This window comes from Erinaceus europaeus, chromosome 9 (assembly GCF_950295315.1).
Source record: "Erinaceus europaeus chromosome 9, mEriEur2.1, whole genome shotgun sequence".
Lineage (NCBI taxonomy): Eukaryota > Metazoa > Chordata > Mammalia > Eulipotyphla > Erinaceidae > Erinaceus > Erinaceus europaeus.
The window spans coordinates 48968729-48991426 of record NC_080170.1 but is presented as its reverse complement, the minus strand read 5'-3'; the positions used below and the strand labels follow the sequence as shown (position 1 = coordinate 48991426).

Below are 22698 nucleotides of genomic sequence, written 5' to 3'. Positions count from 1 at the left end.
GAGAAGGTCTGCAGGTGTCTTTCTCTCCCTGTCTCTATCTTCCCCTCCTCTCTCAATTTCTTTCTCTCCTATCCAACAATGGTAACAACAACAAATAAAGTGGGGAAAAATTGCCACCAGGATCACTGGATTCATAATGCAGGCACTGAACCCCAGTGATAACCCTGGACTTGGAGAAGAGAGGAGGAGAGGGGAGGGGAAGAGAGGGGAAGGGAGAAAGGGGGAAAGGAGGAGAGGGGAGGGGAGGAGGAGAGGGGAAGGGAGAAAAGGTGAAAGGAGGAGAAGGGAGGAGAGGAGGGAGGGGAGGGGAAGAGAAGGGAAGGGGAGAAGGGAAGGGTAGGGGAAAGGGAGGGGAGGAGGGGAGTGGAGGGGAGGGGAAGGGGATGGGGAAGGGAAGAAGAAAGTGAAAAAGAAAACAGCGGCATGAGCTGTCTGTAAAAGACTAAGAAAGGAATATGTATTGAGAGAGGGAGACTGTGTCATTCCCTTTGTGGTCTGTGTGCAAAGTTGCTGTCTGTGTCTGCATTCTTTGGGCAGTGACAGAGCTCTTAAGGTTTTACAAGGTCAAAAGGTGGAACTGCTGTGTTATGTTGTGACACGTGAATCTGAAAATATAACTTGGCTAACTATCTAATGGTTTCTCATAATCAAGAGAAATTTTGTGACCAGGAGAGCTAGCTTAGCCGATAAAGCACAGGCCATGCACGATTACTCCTTTCATTCTGAACAGCGAGGACGACTTTGGTTTTAGTGTATATGTATAGCTGTGCCTCCTTATTGAACAGGCCATGGCCGGTGCGCCGCTATGTTCCATCGCTGGGGAGCCAGAGACGACCCGAACTGCCCCTGCGGCTACAGACTATGACCCACATAGTCAACAACTGCCACCTCTCCAGATTCAAAGGAGGTCTCGAAACTTTACATCAGGCTCAAACTGACGCTGTTGACTGGCTACGGAAGAAGGGCAAATGCTAGAAGAAGAAGAATTGACTATCTATATTGTATGGACAAGACATTATGTGTGTCCAGCTCCTTGTCTGAAACATGGACTTGTGTGTCACTTCAGAGGATATCAGCACAATTTTATGCAAGGAATGTTGGCTAAACTTGAGTGAGTCAATAGTCTCGGTCACTTGGAAACAACTTGCAAAGAAAGTACTGGGGTATTATTATAAAGTACAGCTGTTAGTCCTGGCTCTAGGTCTAAAAGAAGCCAACAAACAAATGTTGAGAGATTTTAGGCTTTATTTAGTCCTGAGGGCATCAATCTTCGTGTGAAATTACTTATATGATACCAATGAAGAGTTTTCATACTTGTCTCACATGATTATAGGAAATGAATTTCCATTTACCAGAAACTGGTGTTTCTGATTAAATTATCTTGATGCATGGGCTTACAGATATTATTAATTTCCTCCATTGCAAAAGAAAATTCTGAGTTGCTCAGGGATATTTTTATATCTTCACAGATTTCCAAGTCTGACAATTACATAAAGACTTTTTTTTTTTCTGGGGCTGGAGAGATGACTCAGCAGTCGAGTGTATGCATAAGACCTTGAGTTCAGTGTTTAAAACTGCATTAAAAGCTTCCATTTATGATACGACTTCTCTTAAGAATGGAAGAAATAATATTCAATCTTATTATTTCTATATTTGGGTGAAAATTGGGAAAAATGAGAATAAAGTAAGAAAATCATTATTATGCTATAGTTAAGTGTGAAACTTTCCAACTCACATCACGGGTAGAGCACAGGCCTTCACCGTTCTTTGGACCCAGGAGTTTCTTCATGTTCTCCTTTATGTTTTCTTTTCTCTGCTGTCTGAAAATTTTCTCCTGATCACACAGAGCCATACTGAAGCGGAGGTCTGGGCATGAGCTGTATGTGAGACAGACAGCCATGAGACAAAGCCCCCAGAGCCCTTTGATACCCTCGTCCTGTCCTCACATTGATAAATTCTGATACATTGATGAATGTTCACAGCTCCCCTGAAACCTGTCCATGGAAAGGACCAAAATCCAGAGCATAAAACAACGGCCTTCCTGAAGCAGATATCCAAGGCATGCTTTCCACAAACAAGAGGTACATGATGTTTCAGATAACACAGATAAGCAAATGCATCATTTCTAGTGCAGTGATTTTTTTTTTTAATGATTTTAAGATTTAATTTTTGGGGCTGGGTGGTGGCACACCTGGCTAAGCCGCACATATTGCAATGTACAAGGTCCCAGGTTTGAGCCCCCAGTCCCCACCTGCAGGGGGAAAGCTTTGTGAGTGGTGAAGCTGTGCTGTAGGTGTCTCTCTGTCTCTCTCCCTCTCTATCTCCCCCTTTCCTCTTGATTTCTGTCTCTTATCTAGTAAATAAATAAAGATAAAAAATAAAAATAAAAAGATTTTAATTTTTATTTTATTTACTTTTTTATTATTTAAAAAAGGAGACATTAACAAAACCATAGGATAAGAGGAGGACAACTCCACATAATTCCCACCACCAGATCTCCGTATCCCGTACTTTCCCCTGGTAGCTTTCCTATTCTTAACCAGAGCACTGTTCAGCTCTGGCTTATGGTGGTGTGGGGGATTGAACCTGGGACTTTGCAGCCTCAGGCATGAGAGTCTGTTTGCATAATTTATTTTATTTTATTTACATGTATGTGTGGGGGAGGTAAAGTCTGCCAAGTAATATGTATCAGAAAGTGGACCAGGGGCTTCATGCATGCAAGTTATATGCTCTACCACTTAGCTATCTCCCAGGACTTAAGATAATGATAATAATGATAGCAAAGACTTTGAAAAATATCTACAAAGAACTTCACTTACAACTCTTTGGTACAGCAGTTCTGAAACTGGATAAAGAATACTATTCCTTGTCCTTCCCTCCCCTCCAAGAGAACACAACCAACCAAAGAGTCATGTTCTGAGGAAAACATTTATCTTAATGCACTACTTTGTCTGATGACATCCCCTGTGACAAAAACAGGGCTTTTTTATAGGAGAACTTAAGTCAACCACAAGTGAGTTTATCATCGGCAGACTTTAGAACACGTGAACTAGACACACTTCTTTGCTAAGAAGAGCAGCTGCAATTCTTCAGATGCTGTGCCATGCCAGTAAGGATTTTACACATGTGCCATTGCAACAACTATGGGAATATTAAACATCATTATACAATATGTTATTGTTTTTACAACCCAAAAAGTTCAAGTTCTGATGAAATTCATCATCAGGAAGGAAGAAAAAAAAAAACACTATAGGAACAGATGTTAGCTATTCTTTTGTGGTGATCACTTTGCAATACTTACAAATACAGAATCATTATATTGTTCACCTTCACTGAATATGGTGTTAGATGTCTAGAGTACTTCAGTAGACAAAACAAAGCAAAATAAAAAGTATCTACTGAGCTCAGTGTTAGATCGGAAGCAGCTCATTCTTCAGAAAGGCCTGACTCTCTGAAGATTTATGATGCAAAAAGAAATCAATTATTTTTAGCATTCTTTTTGGAGGCCACTTTAAAAGAAAAGTATGCTTTGTGGAACCTTATTAATTGTCCTAGTTACCACTATGAGTAAAACAAGTCTCCATTTTTAGTTTTTCTTCTTTATAGGAAGTCTCCTGATTATGTTAACTTTTATGATTCTACATAGTTTTCTAATTCAACAAAGGGAAATAAGTTTAAATAATTATATTTATGTGAGAATGGAGGGGGAATCCTTTCTAAAAGCACTTATTCGAACATCTCTTATGTTCTAAACTATATGTTCCAAACTATATGACATTTAAACAAATAGTAGATTTGTTAATTTTTAAATGTTGTAAATGTTAGGGAAAAGCTCATGATAAAGTGCACCTAAGAAACATTTTAAATATATTCACAGCAGTTGGTATTATTTTATTTATAAAATAGCACTCTAACAAATTAAGACAGCTGGTCACTCACAACATTTAATTTTTTTTTTAAATCTTTGTTTGATAGAGACAGTCAGAAATTGAGAGCGAAGGGGGTGATAGAGAGGGAGAGAGACAGAGAGACACCTGCAGCACTGCTTCACCACTTGTGAAGCTTTCCCCCTGCAGGTGGGGACCAGGGGCTTGAACCTGGGTCCTTGAGCACTGTGACATGTGCGCTCAACCAGGTGCGCCACCAATTGGCCCCACTCACAACATTTGACGTCGAGTAAAATAAATGCACTTACCAAACTTCAAGAGACATTTCCAGAATCATCTCAGTGACCTAAAATAAGACATACTAGCTGAGTGATTTCCCCAGGATAAAACAGGTAAGAGACAAAGCTAAAATATAAACACCAATCAGCTTGGTCTTAAAGGTCAAGTAATTCTTAGTTCTAAGTCACCTCTTAATACACGTCATTCCTGATCACCTCTCATAATACCTTCTCTCTTCTGTCTTACAAGATACTTTGTACACTTCCTAAAGTACTGTCTCCTTATCACATTCCAACCCCTTCTTCTTCTAGCGTTTGCCCTTCTTCCGTAGCCAGTCAACAGGTCAGGTTGAAAGCTGTCAGGAGCTGCTTGTTGCTGGCTTTGAAAGTGACTGGGATCCATGTGGATTCAGTCGGCTAGGAAGGATCGTCAGTTTCCCCAATGAATGGGTACCCCTTATTCACCTTCACCCCAGATACAAATCATTGTGGGAACAGCTTCCTGTACCTTACTCTACTTCCTATTCCTTGCTTAAAACACACAATGGCTCGTACATACTCGACTTTAACATATGTTTGGAAAAAGAATGTATGAAATAGCTTTCAATAGGTCAACAAAAACATGGGTAGTGGTAGATAGCAAAATTGTTATGCAAAGAGACTCTCATGCCTGAGGCTCCAAAGTCCCAGGTTCAGTCCTCTGCACCACCATAAGCCAGAGTTGATCAATGTCTACTGAGTTCAGTTGTTAGATCAGAAATAGCTCATTCTTCAAAAAGGCCTGAAGGTAAAAAAAGAAAAAAAAAATTTTTTTTTAATGTATATATAAAGACCACCAGGGAAAGTGTGGTTTGGAGAGTCCTGGGCTGCTCTACAAGTCTGGTCAGACAGCACTCTAGGCTTAACAAGGTTTCAAAATGGGTGGAGGACACAGGAACTGTAGTGGTGGATATCTGAGTGAGTTGTATATAAAACTATGCTCCTGAAATTACATAATATTGGAAACCAAAGTCAGATCACCTTAAAAATAATAAAGTATAATAAATAAATAGGTTAACATTCCTCTAAGAACCAGAAGCTGTATAAACAAGTATCATCAGAATTCTGGTTTTCTTGGCTATAGAATTTTATTTTTTAATATTTATTTATTTATTTATTGCCTCCAGGGTTATCGCTGAGGCTCAGTGCCTGCACTATGAATCCACTGATCCTGGAGACCATTTTCTCCCATTTTTGTTGCCCCAGTTGTTGGATAGGACAGAGAGAAATCAAGAGAGATGAGGAAGACAGAGGGGGGGAGAGAATAAGATAGATACCTGCAAGGGGGTCGGGTGGTAGTGCGGTGGGTTAAGCACACGTGGCGCAAAGCGCAAGGACCAGCATAAGAATCCTGGTTCTAGCCTCCAGCTCTCCGCCTGCAGGGGAGTCACTTCACAGGCGTTGAAGCAGGTCTGCAGATGTCTGTCTTTCTATCCCCCTCTCTGTCTTCTTCTCCTCTCTCCATTTCTCTCTGTCCTATCCAACAATGAATGACATCAACAACAATAATAATAACCACAACAAGGCTACAACAACAAGGGCAACAAAAGGGGGGGAAAATGACCTCTAGGAGCAGTGGATTCATGGTGCAGGCACTGGGCCCCAGCAATAAACCTGGAGGCAAAAAAATAAAGACACCAGCAAGTCTGCTTCACCACTTGTGAAGTGACCCCCCCTCCGCCCTGCAGGCAAGAAGCTGGAGTCTCAAACTGAGATCCTTAAGCCAGTCCTTGTGCTTTGTGCCATGTGCACTTAACTGGCTGTGCTACTGCCCAGCCAATCAATATGTTCTTTATTTGAGAGAGAGAGAAAGAGAGGGAAGTTGAGGGGCTGGGTGGTGGTACATCTTGTTGAATGCATACATCATAGTGTGAAAGGACCCAGGTTCAAGCCCTTGGTCCCCATCTATAGGGAAGAAGCTTCAAAAGCAGTGGAGCTGCACTGTAGTTGTCTTTATGTCTTTCTCCCTTTGATCTTCCCTTCTCTTCTCAATCTTTCTCTGTCCCATCAAATAAATTAATCAATAAAATAAATATAAAGGAAAAAATTATTAAAAGAGAGAGAGAAAGAGAAACACACACACACACACAGAGAGAGATAGAGAGAAGTCGAGAAGGACGAGGAGATACAAATGGAGCATGGCTTTACTACTTCTGAAGCCTCCCCTCTACAGATGGGGACTGGTGGCTTGAACCTGGGCCCTTGTGCACTGTAAATATTAGAACTCAACCAGGTGTGCCACCTCCCAGCCCCCAGAATTTGAGTTTATGAGAAGACATGCATGGAGAAAGTGATGAAAAATTAAACAGTTTCATCCCAATGAATGTCACAGATAATTATAAAGGGATTGCAGAGAAGGAAGAAAGCATTTGAGTAGACTGATGACTAGGAAAGGTTGCCATAGTAGGTGAGACTCAACAAATAAGTAGCTTTTGGAAGGGATTTGAAAACCAGTCCAAGGATGAGCAGAAATTCAGAGCCTTTCCTAGGGCCCACCACCTGTTTACATTTCTCAACAATAACTACAAAATCCATTCCTAATAAAATCGCAAATCCAAAGTTTGCTCTATATAAATCATTTTCTTAGATTTTGATTATCACTGAATAACTTTCTGAATTCTTAGAAATGTAACAAACCAATAGACAGAAAAATAGCAATAACCCCAGGACCATTCCTGGTGAATTTTTATTGCTCTCATCTCAATTATTTGAGGATCATTTGAGAGAAAAACATCCCTCCACAGAGGTTCAACTGATTATTAGACATGTCTGAAAGACAGAGTATTCAAATAAACAAATAACTTGCCCAAATAAATAGGCTTTACCTAACATAAAGTTGAAAAATGATGGTGCTGTTATTACTTACTTGATTGAAAATAAATGGGACTTCTTTTTTCTCTCCCACTTTCATAGATGATATGGGAAATGTAGCTGTCCCTAGAGTTTCATCCATGACATAGTTGGCATCCATTAATGTGATCTGTGGCAGGGGAGGAAAGGTAGAGCCCAAGCATAAAAATTCCCTTAGAACTTTGGAAATTAGATCTAAAATTACTACCATGCTTTAAAAAAAAATCTCAGTTACTAATTTAATAGTCATTTGAGATGTTCATTCTTATTTCATAATAATTCTTTGACTTTTATTCCCGAATTCTAATATGCTACTAAAATAGTTTTTCCCCCCAATTTCTTGATTAAACTATTCATCATCACATTTTCAAATAAGAAAGTTCAACCCCTCATAGAGAAAAAAAAAAAAAAGCTATCTTCAATACAAGAAGGAAATTAATATAAAAAGTCCCTGCAGAACTAAAAAAAAGACAGCACAGTGATAGATGATCCTCATTTATGTCTGAGGCCCCAGAGGCCATAGGTTCAATTCTCAGCAGCACCATATGCCAGAGCTGAGCAGTGATTTGGCGTCTATTTCTTTTTCTCTGTCTGTGTCATAATAAATAAATATAATTATTTAATTTACAGTAAGAAAATCCTTACAACTCTTTAGCAAAAGATTGAAAATTTATTTATTTTCATTTATTTTGGTACACTTAGACCCTATTCTTTGTAACCAAAAATTGATCTTCTCCAAAGTACATGGGGATGAAAACCTCCTTAGCCTTACTTAATTCCTTGTATTTCCCACAGGACATTCACAGAACTTGACTTCTACCTTCCTGAAGCTAGACTGCCAGCTACACCTACCTCAAGAGACTGCAACACCAATTTCTACTGTCTCCAAATAACTTACTTACCTCCAAAATATTTTCCTGGTTAGGATCCAAAATAAATTCAAAGGTCTCATTCCACACAGGGTTTATGTCATTATTGAAGTGTCTAGTTCTCTTCCTGCTGTCAGGGGTTGAGGAGATGAAAAGTTCCACATAGGGATCTGGGGTATCCACTAGAAACAGGAAGCACGAGTGAGAAGGAGGGAAAAAAATGTGACTCAGAATTTCTAATGTGTTTATTTAGAAATATGTGCTGTCAGATTATTTTCAACAGATCTGATGTCAAAATGTCAGAGACAAGTGCTGAGAAGATAGCAAAAATCTGAGACTCTGAGGTCCAAGGTTTAATCCCCAGTCAGTACTACTACCTCAAGCCAGAGCTGAGCAGTGGTTCAGGATTGTGATAGTATGTACTGGAAAAATAATTCTATGTACCTTTTTTGCCAACAAAAATAATGAACGTTACATATTATGAGATAAGCATTTCTTGTCATTAGAGGGTTGCCTGGTAGGGGTGTCAAGGCTGTGTGCTGCACAACTCTGGGGGTGGGGGGACATTTACATTACTAGCCAACATATAATCCTATGCTTATTATGGCAGTATTTAAGCAGACGAAAATGCTGAGGAGGTGATACCTTTTCTACTGTACAGAAAGGCCCATCTAGGTCAGGGCATGTGTGTGCCATTTTAAAGAGAAAGAAATAAATGCAAATAAATTCACTTAAAAAACTTCCTCCCGGGAGTCAGGCGGTTGTGCAGCGGGTTAACCGTACATAGCACGAAGTGCAAGGACTGGCGTAAAGATCCCAGTTCAAGCCCCCGGCTCCCCACCTGCAGGGGGGTCGCTTCACAGGCGGTGAAGCAGGTCTGCAGGTATTTATCTTTCTCTGTCTTCCCCTCCTCTCTCCATGTCTCTCTGTCCTATCCAACAACGACATCAACAACAATAACTACAACAGTAAAACAACAAGGGCAACAAAATGGAATAAAATATATTTTTAAAAAAGTTTCCTCCCACTATATATACTTTTAACACCGGTGACAGATCCTGAGCAGTGGAAATACTGATGCCTCCTAAGATCCTAAGAGGGACCACTAAATACTATATTATAATACCACACACTCTATTCTGTGGAGAGAATCGTGGGGTTTGGTGGTGGAGCACCTAGTTGAGCATACATGTTACAATGTGCAAGGACCCGGGTTCCAGTCCCCAGTCCCCACCTGAAGGGGGAAAGCTTTGCGAGTGGGAAAGCAGTGTTGCAGGTGTCTCTGTGTCTCTCCCTCCCTATCATCCCATTCCCTCTTGATTTCTGGTTGTCTCTATCCAATAAATAAATTAATATAATTTTTATTATTAGAAAATTGTACATTGATCAGTCTTTTTCTACAAGTTGTCAACAACTGAAGCTAGACCCAAGTTTTAAAAATTTTATTTTTTTAAATGTTTGTATTTATTCATTATTGAATAGAGACAGAAATTGTGAGGAGGGGGGAGACAGACAGGGAAAGAGACAGAGAGACACTTGCAGTCCTGCTCCACTTGTGAAGCCTTTCCCCTGCAGGTAGGGACCAGGGTCTTCAGCCTGGGTCCTTATGCACTGTCATGCATGTGCTTAACCAGGTACACCACCACCAGGCCCTCAGAGCCAGGTTTTTCCAGGTCATCCTTATATCTGCAGAAACTATCAGTATAAAACAACTATCACACTACCTAAGTTCTCCTAACTTAAGGACTATATTTTTCATTACCACTTCCTTTCCCATGTGGCTATTATAATTAACAACCACAAAAACCACTGAGTAATGACTGCTAGAGTCTGCTAAGTGGACCCATTCATTCCTCATGTCAGTATTATAAGGTAAGCACCTTATTTCTGTGTTTAAGTAACAAGAATCTATGCAATATCCTGCAGCTTAGTGTGAGAGCAGAAACAAACGAAGCTGCAATCCTCTTAATGACATCATGCTCCTAAGTGATAAAAAAAAAAAAAAAAAAAAACATCAAGTATGGATTACCACAGAAAAGAAGAGCTAGACTTAGAGTTTTGGAGACTATGAGAACAGAGAGAAAGAAGAAAAGGAAGGGACACAGGAGGAGAAAGGTACAAAATATAAGACAAAAATGATAGGGAAAAAAGCAGCGTGTAGGGAAAGGAGAAATGCAGACACAAATTACATTCATTCACTCAATAAACGTGACTACTGTTTGCCAGGAAGTATTTGCACTGGATGAGAAGAAGCCAAACCCAGAACTGCCGGTCTGAATTATGGAAGTGAGTCAAATGCCAAGAGCCTAATTTTGGAGGCGAAGGTAAATGGGAGACAAGCAGATACACTGAGCCAGTGACTAGTAACTCAGTCACCCAAATTATTACACACAAATAAAAGCAAATTGTGGGTGGAGGAATTGCCTTGTGGGGGTAGATCTTCATTCACATTTTTGAAGAAGTGTATGTGTGTGTGTGGCGGGGGGGTGGGGGGGGGGAGGCAGGAAGAGAAGAAAGAGAGTAAATAGAATGGGCAGTTCCTACAAGAGGTTCCAGATCAGAAAAAGTAGCAAATTGAAGAGACCCCTCAATCAGATTTATAACCATATGCCCATCCATGTTAGACTCTCAGTGCGTCAATCGCTTTAACAAGTGCTCACTCTGACAAAGTGATTAAGAAAATGCTCTAGAAGAAGCCGACTCTCAAAAGACTAAGCCAAAATCTCAACAGACTTTTCTTGGAATCCAGCTCAAAGCTGCCACTTTGGATTCTTCTGAGTTTTACTTTAAAGTCAATATTCTGAAAATGTTTGTCAAATGGGGTGGTTTTCCTAGTTCTCCTTCTGCCTCATTAGCAGGAGGCTTGACTGTTAAGATGTCAAAGGGTGCTGGGTGGTGGAAAACCACTGACAGCTGCGCACTTTGATATCGCGATCTGTGTCATTGCTAATCTTCGCAAGCTAAGTAACATCTGTAGCCGTGGTAGACACTGCAGAATGAAAAGTAGCTTTAAGAGGCTAGTTTAAAATTGGATTGTGATGATCACATCTCAGCTCACTGGCTTTACATGATCTGTCATCTGCATTGGCAAGGTAGCACAAGGAAATTTTGCAAAGGAAAAAGCAATCCATTTGACAGCAAATCTCAACCCAGTGCTTTAAAGAAGTTCTTAGAAATGCATTTTTTTTGAGAGCTGGGCAGTGGCGCAGTAGGATAAGCGCAGATGGCATAAGGATACTGGTTCGAGGCCCCGGCTCCCCACCTGCAGGGGAGTCGCTTCACAGGTGGTGAAGCAGGTCTGCAGGTGTCTATCTTTCTTTCCCCCTCTCTGTCTTCTCCTCCTCTCTCCATTTCTCTCTGTCCTATCCAATAACGACGACATCAATAACAATAACAACTACAACAATAAACAAAAAAACAAAGGCAACAAAAGGGAAAACAAATAAATATTTAAAAAATAGAAATGCATTTTTAAAAGGAAAATAAAAGGTACTTTTTATTTATTTATTTTTAAAGCATTTTTTGATTATCTTTATTTATTGGATAGAAACAGCCAGACATCGAGAGGGAAGGAGGAGATAGACATAGAGACACCTGCAGACCTGCTTCACCACTCGCAAAGCTTTTCCCCTGCAGGTGGGGGCCAGGGACTCAAACCCTGGTCTTTTCACACTGTAACATGTTGCTCAACCAGATGTGTCACCACCCGGCCCCTATTATTTATTTTTTACTGTGTGCTTAGTCCTTGGCTTTGTGAATTCATGCCTCTCGGTGAATTGGGTGTTGAGTCACAGATTCAGCTTCACCTTGATTATTTTCATCTAAATAGGTGAGGAAGCTAAGATTGAATGTGTGGGCAGAAACCTTCTTACATCTCACCCTTTTATCCAATTCTAACCAAACAAAAATTTTCGGGGTGTGTGATGCAGATTTATTTTCTCCCATAAAGATGACATGCAATGACATGTACCAGAAATAATTTCAGAATTTGAGAATTGTAAAACTTCTTGTAAACTTTAGGAGGTGAAGGAGTGCCTGGCGAAGCGAGTAACAGGCCTCTCTGTCACTCTGGCTTAGTCATGGGTTTCATTATAAGAGCTGATGGCAGTTTCTAAACTCTTGGTCTTATTTTAAATAGTTTTCACTTGCTTTCTCATACTACTTCACAAGGCAGTAGAAATACCCCTCTGCTTCCAAGAAAGATGGATCAAAACCTGTTACAATTCGTCTGATAAACAGAAAGAGGGAAGCAGCAAAATAAGCTCATTTGGGTACTGTGTTGTTTTGCTATGTACAAGACTCAGGTTTCATCGGCCCCCACTGCTCTGAACGAAGCTATCTATCAATCAATCTTTCTATCTATTTATCTATCTCGCTCTAGCTCTCTTTCCCCTTGGTCTCTATACCTTCTGTTACTATCTTTTTTTTTAATATTTATTTTTTATTCCCTTTTTGTTGCCCTTATTGTTGTAGTTGTTGTTGTTATTGATGTCATTGTTGGATAGGACAGAGAGAAATGGAGAGAGGAGGGGAACACAGAGAGGGGAAGAGAAAGATAGACACCTGCAGACCTGCTTCACTGCTTGTGAAGCAACCCCCCTGCAGGTGGGGAGCCGGGGGCTCAAACCTGGCCAGTCCTTGCACTTTGTGACACATGCGCTTAACCTGCTGCCTGTCACTATCTTTAAAAACAAAAGTTAAACACACACATATACACCTTAAATGGGAAAGACCATGCCCTAAATTTGCAGCCCAGATATCACAACCTGAATCCCAAGAGCTCACTGATAGCCCACATAAAGCAATGTTTCTCAAACTACAGTATATGAAACTATCTTTGGGGCTGAATGATGGCACACCTGGTACAGCACACACATCACAAAGCACATGAACCAAGGTTCAAGCTCCTGGCCCCTACCCTCAGGGAGGAAGCTTCATAAGTAGTAGAGCAGTGCTACAGGTGTCTCTCTTTCTCTCTTTCTCTCATTTCTCTTTTTAAAATTATCTTTATTTACTGAATAGAGACAGACATAAATCAAGAAGGAAGGAGATGACGGCAGGGAGAGAGAGAGAGAGAGAGAGAGAGAGAGAGACCTGCAGCCCCGCTTTACCATTCGTAAATCTTTCCCTCTGCAGGTGGGAGCCGGGGGCTTGAACCCGGGTCCTTGAGCATTGTAACATGTGCACTCAACCAGGTGTGCCACCATCTAGCCCCTCCTTTATCTCTCTCTATTTCTCATGCACCATCAAAAGGACATAAAAAAAAAACTACCACCGGGAATAGGGCATAGTGCAAGCATAAAGCCCCAATGGTAACCCTGATGGTAAAGATAAATTTTTAAAATATCATATTATCTTCACAGAATCATTTGGAATCTTGTTAAAAATGCAGACACCAAAGCAAACCAGATGCCCAATGACAGATGAGTGTCTACGAAAGTTAGCCATATATATATATATATATATACACTTATGTGTGTTGGTATGCTTCTAAAAACCCCTTCTGTTTCATTAGTTTAATACCCCCTGCTTAACACTGTATTCTATTTACATAACTACTGTATTCTATTTACATAACCATTGCTGCAGTCTATTTACATAAATCACTTTTACATTTATATAAAGCACCACCCTCCCTCCAGGGCATTGGTGGTTCAGTGGTAGAATTCTTGCCTACTCCACCCCCTCTCCTTGTCACACCCTGATTTTCACCAGTCACTTTTCTCTCCACCCTCTGTATGTCACATCTTATTTACACCCTACTTGGAAAGTATGTAAGGACAACATTGTTCATTTTAGTTAGTTGGTAGTTGTGTTAGTTTTAGTCTAGCTTGGTATAGATTGCGCTGCGTCCTACATGAACAAAGAGATACTGCGTACAGCTCAACCATGAGTCCCTGGTCATCTGTTACCTGCCCGTGAAGCCAGCCCGTCGAAAGCAACATATGTGTGCAACGGAATAGTATACAACTGTTAAAAATTGTGAGGTCATCTTTTTTGTAATATTTTGGTCAGAACTTGAAGATAGCATGTTGAATGAGATAAACCAATATTGAAAGATCTCACTCAGGTGAAATTTTAAAAAAAGGAAAGCAAGGCAAAACATAAGAATAAACTTGGCCTGGATATGATGTATTGCACAAAAGCAAAGGGCTCTGAGGAAGGAGGGAAAAAGATGGGATGAAGGGGTGTTGGGGCCCTGTTATATAATTGGGAGGTCCCTAGGTTAGGGTAGCAAAAGTCTCCCAGACACCTAGACACCTAATATGGGGAGATGAGGAGTTGGACCTATGTATCAACAACTATACTATAAACCATAACTCTCCAATAAATTACACTAAAAAAATGCCAACACTTTGTATTTTCTTTTTATGTTTTTTTATTATCTTTATTTTTATTGGATAGAGACAGCCAGAAATTGAAAGGAATGGGGAGATAGAGAGGGAGAGAGACAGACAGATAATTGTAGCCCTGCTTTGCCAATCATGAAGCTTTCCCTCTGCAGGTGGGGACTGGGGGCTCGAACCCGGGTCCTTGAGCATTGTAACACGTGTGCTCAACCAGAGGCTCCCTTACCTGGCCCCCACCTTGTATTTTCTATCGGTCTTCAACATGGTCTTGAAAACTTGTGTTTTGAACAACTTGACTAAGGGATTCTTAAGCACATAAGTTTGAAAGACAGACTTCAAAATATATTAGGAAAATGAAAATACCTTATGATCCTACTACACCACTCTCAGGCATATATCCAATGGACATGAAGACACTAAGACAAAAAGATACATGTACCCCATGTTCATAGCTGCACAATTCATTATAGCCAAAATATGCCATCAACCTAATGCCAACTGACACACTAGATTTAAAAAAATTGTGATGGGATATATTCAATGGAATGATACTCTGCAATTAAAAAAAAAAAGAGGATATCAGATTGTTTAGGACAACATGGTAATCACACTAAGTGAAATAAAAGGTGAAAGACAACTCCTAGTTGGTTTCACTCATGCAGAGAATATAGATAACTGAGGCAAATGAGATTGTTAAACAGAAATAGTAATCAAAGTTTCTCACAGACTTCATGAAAACGATAATGGTTCTCAAGGGGAAGGTTGGGTGGAGTCACAAGAATGTTGGTGGTGTGTGCCATGAGTTGTACATACATACATGGATATGGAACTATGCCCCTAAAATCTTGTCATTCAATAAACTGATGTTGTGTCACTAATAAAAGTTTTTCAATAAATAAATTCCTTTATTACTAATATAAAGTAGAATTAAACTAAAGTTTGATAACATACAGAAAAGTCTTTGATGAGTGGCTGAGCAAGTTGTGGTCTATAGACACAATGTAATACTTCTCAGCTATTAAAAATGGTCATTTCACCATTTTCTGCCCATTTTGTAGAGCTTTAAGAAATCATGTTAAGTAAAATAAGTCAGAAATAGAAGGATGAATATGGGATGATCTCACTCTCGGGCAGAAGCTGAAAAACAAAATTAGAAGAGAACACACTAGGCAGAACCTGGACTGGAGATGGTGTATTGCACCAAAGTAAAAGACTCTGAGGTAGGTGGTGGTGGTGGGGAGAGTACAGGTACTGGAAAAGGATGACAGAGGACCTAGTGGGGGTTGTACTGTTCTGTGGAAAACTGAGAAATGTTATGCGTGTACAAACTATTGTATTTATTGTCGACTGTAAAACATTAATTCCCCAATAAAAGAAAAAACAAAAATAAATAAAACAGTAAATATAAAAAAAAAGTCTGGTGGGGGGTGGGCAATGGCAACCTGGTTAAGTTCATTACTAAGCACAAGGATCTGCACAAGAATCCAGGTTCAACCCCCCAGCTCTCCACTTGCAGAGGGAACTCTTCACAAGCAGTGAAGCAGGTCTGAAGGTGCCTATCCTTCTCTCTCCCTTTCTTTTTCTTTGTCTTTTTTTTTATTTTAAATCCTTTATTTATTATTGGATAGAGACAGAGAAATTGAGAGGGGAGGGAAAGGTAGAGAGGGAAAGAGACAGAGAGACACCTGCAGCCCTACTTCAACACTTGTGAAGCTTTCCCCCTGCAGGTGGGGAACAGGGGCTTGAACCCGGATCCTTGCATACTGTACTGTGTGCACTTAACTGGTGCACCACTCTCTCCCATTCTATCCTCCCTGCCTCCTCACAATTTCTCTTTGTCCTATCAATTAAAATGGGAAAAAAAATGGATGCCAGGAGCTGTGGATTTGTAGTGCTTGCACAGAGCCCCAGTGATAACAGAAGAAAGAGAAGGAGAAGGAGGAGAAGAAGTGTTGTATGCTTTACACTGGATTGTTCTAGCTCTCCCCCTGCCAAGAAAATTGGTTCAGTCCTGCTAGTTTCGCGGGCCCGCTTGTCCTCGCCCAAAGGAACCCCGAGAGAGTTCCAGAGTTGCAGAGTTCGAGAGTGCTTGGCGCCGCCGCAGGGGAAAGAGGCAGCAGAGTTCTGTTTGGTGATTAGTTTGGTTTAGTTTATGAATCGTTGTTCCTGAATAAAGAAATACAGCTTCCCTGCCCAGCCGTATGTCTCTGGTCGTCTCTGTTACCCGCCCATGAAGCTAGCCCGGCCAGCTGGAGCCTCCCAATTTTAACAACAAATGGCGCCCACGTGGACCTGACCTGCGCATCTCTCAGATAAGTGAAGACAATTTGGCTTTGGCTACCTATGTACTATGGCCTTCTCTTCTGCTTGTGAAGAGATCTCCAAAGGCTTCTGCTCTTTCTTCACGAGACTGTTTTGCTGTTTCTGGAACATTTATCTCTGGACCACTCTGTGGTTTCCATTCGCTTGGGCGCACTCAAAACAGCCAGAGGAGTCGGGAAGAGCCAGCAGGCAAGAGGTGAGGCGCAGAGCTGCCTTTTCCACCTGGTGGAACAGCCAGCCAGCCGGCTACACCCAGACAACCCTGCACACCACGCCTGCAGCCCCACAGCCCCGCAGCCCACAGGAGGCTGACGCCAGCACGCAGGAGCCCGATGCCACCACACAGGAGCCCGATGCCAACACGCAGGAGCCCGATGCCAACACGCAGGAGCCCGACGCCAACACGCAGGAGCCCGACGCCAACACGCAGGAGCCCGATGCCAACACGCAGGAGCCCGATGCCAACACGCAGGAGCCCAATGCCAGCACGCAGGCCAGCCCACAGGAGCCGGCTCTCCACCGTGTGGCGCAGGGCACTGGACGTGTGATACCTCCACGCTGCCCGGCCACTGTGAGCAGGGCAGCAGACATGACACGGCCATTGGGCAGGGCCGCGGTGGCCTATCATGGCCGCCACCCCTGGGCACCTCGGCCCGCGCCTTCTACAAGGCTGGCCCGCCTGCCCTTGTGCTATGAATTCTGGACAGATCCCGAACCTCCCGGGCTCCCTGCCGAAACTGGACACACTGGCCGAGATCCTCAGCTCCAGTCTGAAGACAGACAAGCTGGAGTACGCAGAGATTCGTGCAGAGATCGCAACCTGCAATTCCTTGAAGTGGAGCTGTGCGGGAAGCCACCTCCGGATGGTGACCCCCCCCCAACAACTAAGACAGTACATATCTAAATTCATGTTTAAAATGACATGTCTTCATAACAAAGGTTTCTCTCCTTGTGTATTAATGACCATGTTTATGTGTATGTTTAAAGTTTGGTAAACAGTAACTTTAAGGCTAAATTCTTACTAGTCAAAGTTAAATGAGAAAGATTTTCAATGTAATTCTCATAAAGATAAAATTAACTTACATTTAAAGTCTGAGGTAAAAATTAGTTAACAATCAATATATTTTAACTAAGTTGGTCTAAAGACCTGCGCACACCTAGGGTGTGCCTCCATCTTGAATGGGTATAACAAAAGGTTAAATAGACTTGTTGATATGTAAAACTCTCCATTACCTTCTCTATTAGAAATGGTAGATTACACAATGGCTATGCTAATCATTCTCATGCCTGAGGTTTCCTTTCCTGCGCACACCTAGGGTGTGTCTCCATCTTGAATGGGTGTTAACAAAAGGTTAAAAAGACGTTGTTGATATGTAAAAGTCTCAAATTCCTTCTCTATTAGAAATTTTAGATTGTGCTGTGGTTATGCTAATAACAAGTTTTGTTTCATAGTAAGTAAATTGCAGCCAGCTGCCTTTGGGACTCTAGGCCGTTCCCCACCCCCATGCAAATGCCTGTCGAGGCAAGTACGCCCCCCAGAGGCAAGAAATGTTTTTTTTAAGCTGATAAAATTTTGCCCACAGAGGCAAAAAAATGGCCCCCTCAGGCCTTCCCTTGACAACACACTGGTTCTTGTTACTTATTTACATGTTTCTCCATGTTTGTGCCAGTTTCTTTTTTAAAAATGCCTGTATGATAGAGGTTTCTGTTCACCCCACACCCCTGATACTGTGGTCATTTAGTTAAAAAGAAAAGGGGGAATTATTGTATGCTTTACATTGGGTTATTCTAGCTCTCCCCCTGCCAAGAAAATTGGTTCAGTCCTGCTAGTTTCGCGGGCCCGCTTGTCCCAGCCCAAAGGAACCCCGAGAGAGTTCCAGAGTTGCAGAGTTCGAGAGTGCTTGGCGCCGCCACGGGGGGAAAGAGGCAGCAGAGTTCTGTTTGGTGATTAGTTTGGTTTAGTTTATGAATCGTTGTTCCTGAATAAAGAAATACAGCTTCCCTGCCCAGCCGTATGTCTCTGGTCGTCTCTGTTACCCGCCTGTGAAGCTAGCCCGGCCAGCTGGAGCCTCCAATTTTTTTTTTTAATTTTTTAAATATTTATTTTATTTATTTATTCCCTTTTGTTGCCCTTGTTGTTTTACTGTTGTAGTTATTATTGTTGTTGTCGTTGTTGGATAGGACAGAGAGAAATGTAGAGAGGAGGGGAAGACAGAGAGGAGGAGAGAAAGATAGACACCTGCAGACCTGCTTCACCGCCTGTGAAGCGACTCCCCTGCAGGTGGGGAGCCGGGGTGCGAACCGGGATCCTTATGCTGGTCCTTGTGCTTTGCGCCACCTGCGCTTAACCCGCTGCGCTACAGCCTGACTCCCAGAGCCTCCGAATTTTAACAACAATGAAGAAGAAGAAGAAGGAGGAGGAGGAGGAGGAGAAGGAGGAGAAAAAGGAGAAGAAGAAGAAGGAGAAGAAGAAGGAGGAGGAGGAGAAGAAGAATTAGGAGAAGGAGAAGGAGAAGAAGAAGGAGGAGAAGGAGGAGGAAAAGGGGAAGAGGAGGAAGAGGAAGAAGGAGGAGGAGAGGAAGAAGAGGAAGAGGAAGAAAAAGAAGAAGAATGAAAAGAAAAATAACAGCAAAGTCTTTGGCACTGACAAGTCAATAGGTATATTAAGAACTAGTCAGTAACTCACCACTGTTTGTCTCCAGTCATTCAATATATTTCAAGAGGCCCCTCAAAACAGAATAGAGCATGTGTGATGTGTGGCTGTTAGTCACCAATGCAGTTAAGGTAACAGATGGATAATCAAGTATTCTGCTTTGTTTAAATTGAGGTCACCAATGACACCATCACCCAGATCAAGATACAGAACACTGCTAACATTCCAGACACTTCCAACACTGCAACCATCTACCATTACAGAATATATTTGCCTGCTTTTTGTCTTGGGGTAAGTACAATGCATAAAGCAGTTTTGGGCAGGAGTGATAGCATACTAGTTATACAAAAATACTTTCATGCTTGAGGTTCCAATAAGCCAGAGTTGAGCAATGTTCTGGCTTGTGCCTGCCCCCCAATTAATATTATTAGTAATATTAAATAAGATATATTTAAATAATAATATAAATCAATATATTCACTTGAGTCTGGATTTTTATGAAAATTGAGTTTATTAGATTTATCCATATTGATATGTGTAAAATTGTGTTTTCTAGTATCATTTTAATTATTGATTTACAATAAAATTTGGGAGTGTAGTTTCACAAGGGGACTGGTTTTTGCAGTAGGAACTAGAAACCAATGTCCTTGTTTCATGGATCTTATTCTAGGAATGAAGTTATTAATGTAATTAGAAAATTACTATAACAACGGCTTATAGTATTCCCACACAAACATGACGGGCCTAGACCTCTAACAGATCCCTCTTTCCACTGCCATTGATCATCTCCTTCAGGAACAACATAATGAACCCCTTTGTGGGCCCCCATAGGACCTTGCCCTCAATGTGGCTCAATGAGGGTAGGGAATGTTCCATCCTATCTACCACCCGAGGAAGATGGGTCCTGAAATTAGTGCAGCCTGAAATGTTTGTAGTCGTGACCACAGAATGAGAGCTCAGACCTACAGGAATGCAGAAGTTATATAGGCTCCAAGGTTGACTATGGGCCCCAGATGAAATCAAAGGAGTTTATAGCTAACAATATTCTTACACTTCTCCCATATTTGGGAGCTATTCTCTTCCCTGATCCAGTTTTCTAGTCATTCTTCCAACTATGGCATCATCTCCCCAGACAATAACTTGGACCCACCTGCATATCAGATGGCAGGCTCAGGCAAAATCTAGTAAAGTCATGGGTGCCCTGGAATATACCTAAAATAGACCTACTAGCTTTTTCCAAAATGGAGACCCCAAATCTTCATCTGCCTTTAGGTTCATGATCAGTCAACAATTTTTTCTGCTTTATATCTTTACTCTTTTTCAGCCACCAAGATCCAGATGCTACCATGATGCCAACCGAACCTACCTGGGCAGACAACCCCACCAATGTGTCCTGGAGCCCTGCCTCCCCAGAGCCCTCCCTTACTAGGGAAAAAGAGAGACAGCCTGGGAGTATGGATCGACCAGCCAACACCCATGTTCAGCGGGGAAGCAATTACAGACCTTCCACCTTCTGCACCCCACAATGACCCTGGGTCCATACTCCCAGAGAGATAAAGAATAGGAAAGATATCAAGGGAGGGGATGGGATAGGGAGTTCTGGGGGTGCGCATTACCCTATGGTCTTGTCAGTATTTCAATTTTATAAATAAAAATTATAAAAATAAAAAAATGCCTGGTAGTAATTTGTGATGTAACAAAAACTAAAGAAACCAAAATGGAATGTGATAGTTGAGATTTGATAATCAAGATGGGTTATCTGAGATAGTAACATATGAGTCTAAATTTAAGAAGTGTGCCATTTAAAACAACAGAACATTACTAGAATAAGAACAAGCAGAAGAGGCAAACTAGAGGAGGCCAGGAGCGAGCTCATGCTCCAGCACCACAACTATGCATTAAGTTCCTAGGATGGCAGAATGGTACCGTGGCATCATTCTCCACTTTTTCTCTCCCTCTCTCTAAAACAAAGAATGAAAAAGTTGACCTAGAGTGGTGGAATTGCACATGCATCAGGCTCTGGTGCCACCAAAATTAATAGAGTTTAAGATAAGACTTAGTGATGAAAACTGTAAGAATTCCTGTGTGGTCTGAGTAGAGTGAGCACAGGCCAGAACAATTAGGGGATAAAACTAGGCCTCAACCCAATATAGTCACTGTTATTGATACAAGCTATTCCATTGTACAAAAAAATCCATAACATCGTTAGCCATTCCACTGTGAATGAACACTGATTATTTCTGGTTTTGGCTATTATCAGTTGTTTTACTGTAAATGCTCTAATACACAGACTGTTGCATGCATGCAGATACATCTATAATGGAACTGCCAAGAGTATAATAGTGCCGCTGTAGAACTGATATGCTACCACATGCCTGATGGCAACAGTCAAATGGCAGCGTATCCTTCCCAGCACTTTCTTTTATTTTAAACTATTTGCCACTGGGGTTCAATGCCAGCACTATGAATCCACTGCTGCTGAAGGCCATTTTTTCCCCTTTTTTATTGGGTAGGACAGAAAGAAATTGAGAGGAGGGGAAGACAGAGGGGGAGAGAAAGACACCTGCAGACCTGCTTCACCGCCTGTGAAGCAACTCCCCCGCAGGTGGAGAGCTGGGGTTTGAACCGGGATCCTTGCTTGAGTCCTTGCGCTTCCTACTATGTGCACTTAATCCAATGTGACACCTCCCACTCCAAACCACCCCACCCCATCCCTAGCACTTTCTATTGTCAGACTTCTGATCTGTGAATATTTGGTGATGTGCTATGGTATTTCTGTGCATCTAACTCACACATGCTCTAAAACAATTTGAGTTCCTCTTAGAAGAGTGTCCAAAGGAAGTCCGGCGGTAGCACAGCGGCTTAAGCACACATGGCACCAAGTGCAAGGATGGGTATAAGGATCCTGGTTTGAGTCCCGGCTCCCCACTTCTTCCTCTAGCGTTTGCCCTTCTTCCGTAGCCAGTCAACAGTGTCAGGTTGAGCCTGATGTAAAGTTTCGAGACCTCCTTTGAATCTGGAGAGGTGGCAGTCGTTGACTATGTGGGCCATAGTCTGTCTGTAGCCGCAGGGGCAGTTCGGGTCGTCTCTGGCTCCCCAGCGATGGAACATAGCGGCGCACCGGCCATGGCCTGTTCAATAGCAATTGAGGAGGGCCCAATCATAACGTGCTAGGTCAAAGCCGGGTTGATGCTTGCAGGGGTCTGTGATGAGGTGTTTGTTCTTTACCTCAGCTGACTGCCAACTCTGTTTCCAAGAGTCTGGAACAGAGAAGATTAGTGTAGGCGTAGGGGACCAGATTGGGTGACGAGACGTCAAGCGTTGGACAGGGTGGGCGAAAATATCCGCGTATATTGGCAGGTCCAGTCGAGTGTAGACGTGGGAAATGAACTTAGATGATGCCGCATCCCGACGAATATCTGGCGGGGCGATGTTGCTAAGAACTGGCAG

The 22698-nt window shown here is 42.0% G+C and overlaps 1 protein-coding gene across 2 annotated transcripts in view; it reads right to left on the bottom strand.

Moving 5' to 3' along the window:
- Window positions 1–22698, bottom strand: part of PLA2G4A (phospholipase A2 group IVA) — a 140555-nt gene that overhangs the window by 48147 nt on the left and 69710 nt on the right. For both annotated transcript variants that reach the window (XM_007523792.3, XM_060197867.1), the window contains 4 exons: window positions 7957–8105; window positions 7071–7184; window positions 4196–4233; window positions 1736–1877 (listed from right to left, as the gene is read on the bottom strand). In XM_007523792.3, the coding sequence (XP_007523854.1) occupies window positions 1736–1877; window positions 4196–4233; window positions 7071–7184; window positions 7957–8105 (443 nt within the window). The remainder of the gene's footprint in view (window positions 1–1735; window positions 1878–4195; window positions 4234–7070; window positions 7185–7956; window positions 8106–22698) is intronic.